Raw genomic sequence first — 10000 nt, 5'->3', positions numbered from 1 at the left:
GTACACTGCTGTTCAAAAGTTTGGGATCAGTAAGAATTTTTAAGAACAAAGTTAATACTTTTATTGAGTAATGATGTGACAGTAGAGACATTTATAATGCTACAAAAGATTTCTATTTCATATAAATGCTGTTCTGTTGAACTTTCATCAAAGGATCGTAAAAAAAATGTGGTTTCCACAAAAAAAATATTAAGCTGTTTTCAACATTGATAATAATAAGAAATGTTTTTTGATCAGCAAATCAGCATATTACAACTTTTTCTGAAGGATCATGTGACACTGGAGACTGGAGTAATGATGCTGAAAATTCAGCTTTGCGTCACAGAAATTAATTGTATTTTAAAATATTATAAAAACAGTTGTTTTAAATTGTAATAAGTATTCACAATATTGTTATTTTTGTTGTATTTTTGATCAAATACATGCAGCCTTGCTGAGCACGAGACTCAAAAAACATTTAAAAATCGCACTTATCACAAACTTTGGAATCTTAGTGTTAGTACTTTAGTATATAAAAATTATAATTCAGTGCCATGGTATTATTATTTGGCATTGATGTACCATGGTACCATTATAGAAGTTTTTTGTAAGTAAGGAGCTGTCGTTCTGTGTGCTGATATAGTGGGGAAGGTTTTCACCTCTAACAAAGATAAACAGCCTTTTCTGCCCTTACGGGATGGAGGAAAACCTGTGCACATCCCACCCCCCTCCCGTCATGGTGTTGTTTTCATTTCCATCAATAAACGTTTGAGTTGCAAGCACTCGAGTTAAGAGAAGCAGTAACCCCTAGCTCTCTAGAGCAGCTGAACCCGGTTAATGGGCTCACGGTCCTGCATGTGTGGTCTAGAGACAGCTGGAGGGAGGTCTAAATCTGGGTTAATGTTGAGAGCGTTGTTTTTATTTACTGTTTGTCGTGTATCATGAGATGGTGAGATTCAAGCACCCTTGTTTTGTCCAAAACAGCAGACATTAGTGTATCATTGCTAGTAGTCGGCGTGTTGACAAGGTACCAGGTTGATGTAATGATCTGTAGTCACTGGGTTTGTCAGGTCTATGGCATCTTTGAAAGATAGTCAGAGTTTTAGTAGCAAGCAAACACAATATTCATGAGCATATTGTGCATTCTGCCTTTTTCTGAGTCATATACACTGTCAGAAAAAAAAGGTACGGCGCTGTCACTGGGGCTGTACCCTAAGCAGTCCCTCCAGAAAAACGCGGGATTTTTTTGTGATTGTATCGGGCTAAAATGCTTGATTATGTGGCACGTTTTGTTAAAAAATGCGATGGAATATGCAGGATATTTTTGTAATTTTATGCGATGAAATTGCGGGAACTTGCAAAAACTGCGGTTTGATGAAAAACAGAAAAAAATAAAAGGTGATTCCCCCAACACCCTGTTCTCGCTAGGCTACTACTTTAATGTACTCCTATGATAAGCAAGCATACTAAATCACAGAATATTTAAGTTCTCATTCTGTTTTATTTCAGACCTTAATTAACACATGGCTCAAACTTAACATTGAGTCAAACAAGTTTTCCAGCGTCAACACTGAGTTGCACGGAGTGCAAAATATTTTGCCCCCACTGTCATGTAACACACCGGGAAACTGCTTTGCGCGGTCTTTTGCGCTTATTTTTATTGGCAAATGAGAATGATTTGTGTGCTTCATCATGGTTTCATGGTTTGCAGAAGATGTTCACGTCGCGTAATTACGTCACTTCACAAGGTTCCCATGGCAATAGGGGGAAAATAATGGCGCTTTACTAGTGTGAAGTATACGCAACATTTTTCAACTTTCTGCTAAGATATATGTGACTTTTTTTTGCAACGAAAATGCAGGGATTATGAAATCATGCTAGCCCCGCATATATTTTGCTTGCTCAAATCGGCAATTTATGCGGCCAAAGTTGAAAAAAGGCGACCCCCGCATAAATATGCGGACTTTGGCTGATTATGCATGAAATCAGGCGATCGCATAATCACGTTTTTCTGGAGGGACTGCCTAAGGTACAAAAGTGAAAAGGTACATCTTTGTACCTTACGTACCCCTAAATGGTGCATATTAGTACCTTAAAGTTACATATTAGTACTTTAAAAGTGCATATTTGTACCTTAAAGGTACTGTACATATTAGTACCTTTTTACCTTGGTGCCTTAGGGTACAGCCCCAGTGACAGCACCGTACCTTTTTTTCTGACAGTGTATGTAAAGTAATGTGTACTTTTTACTTTTAGGGGTACAAAAATGTGTATCACAAAGTCTGTAGATATTTTCTGCTTATTTGTCTATGATTGTTGTACACCTGTTTGTGGAGAACGCTGCACCATTATTTGAATGGTTTGACTGTTATCATTATTTTAAGGTTTATTCACCATTAAAAATCATGTGAAACCAGTGAAACCAAGATTCACTGGGGGACTTGGGGACACTTCTTTTTCTTCTTCTTCTTCTTCTTCTTCTTCTTCTTCTTTTTTTTTTTTTTCTTCAGAAAATCCCACTTTATTTATGTATGAAATTTGCATAGCGTGTGGAATCTAATAGGTGGATAAATGATCCTCTACCTTTTGCACTGAACCCCCCATGAAATTCACTCTCCGTCCCCCAGTCCCTGTGTAAAAAAAAACACATTGTGTTGTAGCTGATCATCAGTGGATATTTGGCAGTAATGGACTTTAAAGGGATAGTTCACCCAAAAATGAAAATTCTGTCATGATTTACTCACCTATGTTGTTCCAAACCTGTCTAAGTTTCTTTCTTCTGTTGCACACAAAAGAATATATTTTGAAGAATGTTGGTAACCAGACAGTCAACTGTTTGTTTACCAACATTCTTCAAAATATATTCTTTTGTGTTCAACAGAAGAAAGAAATTCAGATGGATTTGGAACAACTCAAGGGTGAGTAAATGATGACAGAATTTTCATTTTTGGGTGAACTATCCATTTAAGTCTGATTAAATGAGACTGTTACTACTATTATATTACTACTATTTGTATAATGCTGTATTTTCTTCTATATTTGTGTTTGTTTTTTTATTTTTTATTTTTTTTATGCCTGCAGAATTGACTGGAATATAACATACTATTCTCTACTCCAAATGTTGTGTAACCTAATTTCTTTCTGGCATCCCAAACTCTCATAACTCACCCTCAAACTTACAAAATACTAAATATTCGGAGTTCTCAGCATGTCTGTTTACCAACTGTAAATCTCAGGAGATGGCTGGCTTCAACGAGGCTCCTGCCGAGGTATTACTAACCAATCCAGCAGGAGTTTTTAGTTTTGCATTTTACATATCTTCTTGTATAACTCTTGATAAGAGTTGCCTTGGATTTTAAGTTCTTACAATCTTTTCTGAAGGATTGAATGCCTATAGAGGATGAATTTTAGATGTTTAATTGCATTGAGCTTCATTGATGTACTTCTATGTGACAGATGTGTACGTTTGTTTGTTTGTTTGTGCCTTTTTTTTTTGTTACTGTAGTGTTATTTTTTACATGACAAAAAGGAATACTGTATGACAATCTCATAAGAGACTCTATCCCTGTACCAAAGTGTTGTGAGATGCCTATCTGCCTAGGAACAATTTGAAGCAACTCAGAAACTTGAGACAACAGCATGTTGCTAATGCCATGGTATACTGTAATAAGCATAAAACACATAATAAACACAAATAATGGGTATAAACTCAACTTTAATTACACAGAATTATTTTAGTGATTATGTATTTATTAATTTATTTAGCTTTGCATTTTGCATCACAATGCATTTGGCCAAAACAAGGTATCATAAGAGGCAGTGTACATAAAAGGTTAGTTCACCTTAAAATGAAAATTATGTAATTTATTACTCACCCTCATGTCATTCTACACCCGTAAGACCTTCGTTCATCTTTGATTACAAAACACTGCTTTGAAGCTTTACGAATCTTTTGTCTCGAATCAGTGGTTGGCAATAGAGGCATCTCTATGCCATCGGATTTCATCAAAAATATCTTAGTTTGTGTTCCGAAGATGAATGAAGGACTTACGGGTGTAGAACGACATGAGGGTGAGTAATAAATTATTTTCATTTTTGGGTGAACTAATCCTTTAAGTTGCCATTGAAACCTTTTTGTTTCTAGTGCACATACAGTTTGATGCCTTAAAATTCTGCCTTAAAAGGCAACTCACTATGTTTTGGAACAGCATTTCTCTCTCTTTTTTTTTTTCTTATTACTGAAGCAAAGTAGCCATAAATCCAATATCTATCACAAACAGGGCTGTTTTCTTCACATTCCCATCTCCCCTGCCAAACTGAACTGGGAAATGAACCCTTTTCAAATCAGCTGTGGTCAATTAAACTCAAGCGGCTCTTTTAACAGAGAGCCACAGTGCGTTCAGTAGTGCATTAGGCCACTTTTAGCAGCCTGTCGCGTGGCATCAAATGCCCCCTGGCCAACACTTCCTGTCTCCCCTGACAACACAGTCTGAAAAGTGAGAGGGAGGACAGACGAGAATGAGAGATAGATCCCCCATCCTCGCCTCTTCATTTCATACTTTCAGTCTTCTATAGGATTGATCATCCCTTGTGTTTTTCCCCCATCAGGACATTTAAGTGATGACAGAGTAATTGGAGGTCTATTGATCTCCATGCTGGCCTTTGAGCTCTTATGTTTTTTTTTTTGTTTGTTTGTTTTTTTCTCCATTTAGTGACTGGAATATGGAAAAAATTGCTAAATTTTGTGCAGGACACATTGTCAGAAGTGAAAGGACTGGTACAAGTACATTTTAATGACGTATTATAAATTGAGTGACCAAGTGTTCTCTTTTTAAGATGGAAAATACACATTCAAACTCACTATAACATCTTCAGTCTATCTATCTATCTATCTATCTATCTATCTATCTATCTATCTATCTATCTATCTATCTATCTATCTATCTATCTATCTATCTATCTATCTATCTATTTTTTTTTTTGTCTGTCTGACTATTTTTGACACTTAAGACTTATGTCAAAATACAGAGTTCAGTCATGAAACTCTAACCGAGCGCTGACTGGTTCTTTCTATGCCGTGGCACCGGCCAATCAGAAGTAATTCCAAATCCACATAACCATATATATCGTACCCTAGCCTGCGATCGATAAGCTATCTGTTATCCCTCCTCCTCCCCAGCGCCACCTGTAGAGATCTGATACGGGGTTCTACCATTCTTGCAGCAGCCTTTTCCTTGTTGTTTTATTTGACTAAGCTGAACAAATTTGTATTTGCTCAGCAGCAACAGCAGCAGCGTAGCAGATCTCATACGCCAAAATCACGCCATGTATACTTCATGCCCCATGCCAATAAATGCTGGTTGAATTTAATCCACTCGGAGAGTTGTCATGATTGAAATAATTGTCATTTTAAAACATGTTTTAAGCAAATCATTTTGTAAGGTAAAACAATAGATAGACTGTTCAAAATGAAATGACTCTTTGTAATTGTATGTATAAACCTGTATCATAACATCTTGTGTGCAGCTTACAGCTGAATTGTCCAGCTGCCTGTATATTACACGAACAATACCCTTCAGCCAACTCACGCTTTCTGTTTCATTGGGCTGTAAAGAACAATACGACGTGCTGTTGTTGGAGTATATTAACACCGAACAAGGGCACAAATTTACAGAGGAGCTACGCCAAAGGCAATAGATGATATTTTAAAAGCCCCTTTAATAAAAGGCCTGCCATCAATCTCTAATGCCCTTTCATTTACAGGAAAACCTGTGAATTTATAACAAAGTATCTAACTATCAAACTGATAAGTTTGCAAGGCTAAACTGGATTTAAGAGAAACATTAAGAATGGGATTTTGCCTTTTGAATTGCACATTTTGATTATAACAGTGAGTGAGTGAGAAATTCCTGTTTCTCCAAACAGTCATGAAGAGAGTTTAACCATTTCAGTCCACATGTACAGTAGATTGTCAGCTGTAAAAGCAAAATTCAGGCTGTAATTCTCTATTAAGACTGATTTATAATCCATAACATGTAAACTTGTGTTTAGCAGTATATTACATCAGGCTGCTCTGCCACACCTCAGAGGCACTGTGTGATTTACTGACCGAACATGAAACATGATAGCATATTAAATCAAAACTATGCCACTGGAAAGCATAAAAATGTACCAGTATAAACAATCCTTTGACATGAAATCAAACAACAAGCATGAAAGTTTAAACTGATACTAGTTTGAAAAGGAAAACCTACTGCATGTCTTTTATATACACACTGTATATAGTGGTAGTGTATATACCAGGGGTGTCAAGCTCCAAAATTGACATAAAAGCAGCATGTAGATGTCATATTAATGAATCACTAGAATGGTAACAAGTCTTATTCTGATATTTGAAGAGTCTTTCCCTCATGTTTGTGTCTGTGTATGTGTGTGGATTTTCTGGAGCGATATTTGGTTTGAATGTGCAGATTTGCTTCTCCTGACTGTTTTGTTGCCTGTGGTCAGTGGACAGTCACATGTGTGTGTGTGTGTGTGTGTGTGTGTGTGTGTGTGTGTGTGTGTGTGTGTGTGTGTGTGTGTGTGTGTGTGTGTGTGTGTGTGTGTGTGTGTGTGTGTGTGTGTGTGTGTGTGTGAGACTGAGAGTGTTTAGAGGGCATTCTGAATCACTATGCATGAAAAGCTTTTAGGCAGCGGGCCTGCCAGGCACCCAGCTGTCAATTTATTTGATTTGGATTGTGGAATGGAGTTATGAAGTGTGAAACGTCAGGGCTAAAATGTTTTGATTACCCATATACACTGTGGCCATCAATTTCCATCAGCCTCCTCTGAGATGTGACGTATGTGCATCTTAGCATGATAATGGTTATCTTTAGCCTAGTTTAGTAATTGTTTTGGGCCATGTTAATTCTTAACTGGATATTGTTTTTTAAAATTTACATGTTTGAAGCAAATCCTCGTAAAAGTGATTTAATAAGCAGCTTGTATTTACAGCGCAGTGCACTGAATGTGCTTGTTATTCATTGTAATCGTATAATTGTTTTTGGGTTGCATTTCTAGTAACTGAAATTCTCTCAAATATTTGGAGAGAACAGAAATGCAGAAAAGCCAAAGTAACTGAAAGAGATCCAGTAAAAGAAAAATGTTCAGTGCTAAATTGCTCTCATGTTTCAAAAGATTGATGCTATTAAGAAAAATAATGCTAATTCACCCAAAAAATAAAATCTTTGTTATTTGCTTAGCTTCATGTTGCTCCAAACTTTGGACTTTCTCTCTTCAGTGAAGCAAAAGATGTTTTAAACTGTGTTTTATTTTTGCATTCAAAGCACTTTGGTGTGTATATATATATATATATATATATATATATATATATATATATATATATATATATATATATATATATATATATATATATATATATATATATATATATATAGGATTTAGTTTAGGGTCCAGTTCTCACTATTAACTAGTTGCTCATTAGCATATAGCATATCATGCATATTACTAGGATAATGGCTTTTTATTAGTACTTATAAAGCCCATATTAATACCGTATTCTGCATGAGCATATTCGACATCCCTTAATCCTACCCAATCCTAAACTTAACAACTACATTACTAACTATTAATAAGCAGTAATTAGGAGTTTATGGCAAAAGTGTTAATTAATAGTTAATTAGTTGAAGTTTGACAGCTTTTGGTCAATATATGCTTTTAAAACCTTTTCCTTTGCATTTTATGGAAAGTCATACGTCATAGTGGTAAACAAACTTTGTCATAATGTAAGTTATCATTGTAATAATCCAATGGACTCGTCTCTTTCATTAGATCACCTATAAGGCACTTGGCTCCCTGGACCCCAGTGCAGATTTGACAACACAACGTGGCCGGGTCTTCAAACTCCAAAATGAGACACATCATCTCTTCGTTGGGTTGTATCCTGGCACCACATACTACTTCACTCTGAAAGCCAGCACCAACAAAGGCTTCGGCCCACCCGTAACCACCCGTATAGCCACCAAGATCGCAGGTGAGGGTTTCAGGCAAGGGTTCAGCTCAGATTGTTGGGTAAGCGAAGTGATAATTATGCCCAGTTGTAGTAAAACAGACCCTCAAGTTCCAGTTTAATTGAGTTAATGTGAAAGACATTTGTTCTTTATGGAGATAGAGTATTCACATCGGACAGACTGATGATAATGTATGAAATTATTTCAGGGAACATGAACTGATGGGGTTAAGTAAGCTTAATTTGATTGCTTACATAATTATTTCTTGCATTTGTAAAATTTGCATAATTAGTTTTGTCATTTTGACTTTTTCTTGTATCTTAAAGAAGCTTTGCTGGAGCGAAAATCTCATTAGTGTGCTGTGTTATTGGCATAAATATCATTGGAATACAGTTAATGTAAAGTGAATGGAATAATGAGAACATGAATCGTAAACAACATCCTCCACAAGTTCAGCCCAATTTCTGTGGCCCGCGGCTGTCAGTTCGTTCCGTTTCATAATGACGTGGCATTTGTGTAGAACGCCAGACACCATTTATTAAAACCGTATTGTTCACTGAATCTAAACACTGTAATGAGAGAGTGACATTTTCAGTATGATTACATGGTAATGACCTCTGAGTCAGGCTTCCAAATGGTATGCTTTCTCATAGGAGTAAATACTGTGAAATGAATGTTTTTACAAAAGCATGAATATTAATTATACATAATATTAAAACATAGTTATGTGTTTGAATGGCAGCTGAGTTCAGACTTCATTATAAGCTAAACTCTAAACTCTGTAACATGCTGTCAGTTGACACAGACAACACTTTTGACGTATCCCTCAGTTTATGAAAACAGTCATTGCATAGAAAAACATAAAGCACACATTGACTATAACATAATCAGATATTAATATTTTGTTGGTTCTCTCTTGTTCTTGCATGTGTTCATAATTTCAATGTTTGACAGCCTGGCCAAAAAATGTCCACACAATTTGGCATGTTCCATTGTGTTATCACAAATAAAAGTATTGGCACCAAGCACAACTATGCAATATGCCTAAAAAATCGTATTATGTAATCATTTATATTGCTATGTAATATTTGGTGAAGATGTCACATTCCGTAGGCCGGACATCACTTTTGGACACTACTGTATACTCAGAAATATTGGTCATTTTATACTTGCAAATACAGTTGATTCATGCTTGTTACATAAACCCCAAAAAAAATGTTTTTTAAACAAAAAGTTCTTTTTAAAAAGCTTTTTAGACATCTGTTTCTCATCCATTTGTCCTTGTCACTTTAAATGAGGTCTTCTGAGCTATACAGTATGTACTTTCTTTATATCCTTTCTTTCTTTATAATCTGTGTCCTTTAACAAGATTCTGTGTCTGCAGCTCCATCCATGCCTGAATATGAGACGGACTCTCCGCTCAATGAGACGGACACAACAATCACCGTCCTTTTAAAACCCGCCCAGTCACGAGGGGCCCCAGTCAGGTGAGTTTGCCTCTCATCATGCCACCGGCCAGTCCAAAGTATTTCGCTTATTTGTTTTACATTGATTGATTTTGTATGCAATTAACACGTTGTCTAAGAAAGTACTTTTCAATTGTGGTCATTTGACAGTTTTATTCAAATGTGAATATAAAGAGGACTGGATATGATGAGTGAATTTAAAATCGTAATTTGCTGTTAATAAATTAATGAGGTAAGGAGCCTGAAAGTTTGTCTCCTTGGGCATGCTGTAGATACTCGTTGACATGCTGATTGTGTCAAAATAATAATAATAAAAAAAGAATCCTTTAAGAATTATTTTTAAATCTGCAGATAGACACAAAACACATTAAAAGACAAGATTACACTAAATTACCCATGATCCTTCTCTCCAATCATCCAAGAGGGGTCCAGCACATTGTCTGAATGAAGAAGTGCATTACTGTTGATTCACTCGGGGTCCTGAGGGTTTTTAAATGCAGTCATTCAAATAAGCATCATTTGTATGCTAAGCCTTCAAGGGGATCC

General features: G+C 36.1%; 1 protein-coding gene across 1 annotated transcript in view; it reads left to right on the top strand.

The window, feature by feature from the left end:
* Window positions 1-10000, top strand: part of ptprt (protein tyrosine phosphatase receptor type T) — a 277019-nt gene that overhangs the window by 170748 nt on the left and 96271 nt on the right. The window contains exons 10-11 of the mRNA XM_067374922.1: window positions 7810-8011; window positions 9373-9475. Of these exons, the coding sequence (XP_067231023.1) occupies window positions 7810-8011; window positions 9373-9475 (305 nt within the window). The remainder of the gene's footprint in view (window positions 1-7809; window positions 8012-9372; window positions 9476-10000) is intronic.

The sequence above is a fragment of the Chanodichthys erythropterus genome, chromosome 21 (assembly GCF_024489055.1).
Source record: "Chanodichthys erythropterus isolate Z2021 chromosome 21, ASM2448905v1, whole genome shotgun sequence".
Classification (NCBI taxonomy): Eukaryota; Metazoa; Chordata; class Actinopteri; order Cypriniformes; family Xenocyprididae; genus Chanodichthys; species Chanodichthys erythropterus.
Note: the sequence above shows the minus strand (reverse complement) of the source record. Positions and strands in the feature narration are given on the sequence as shown.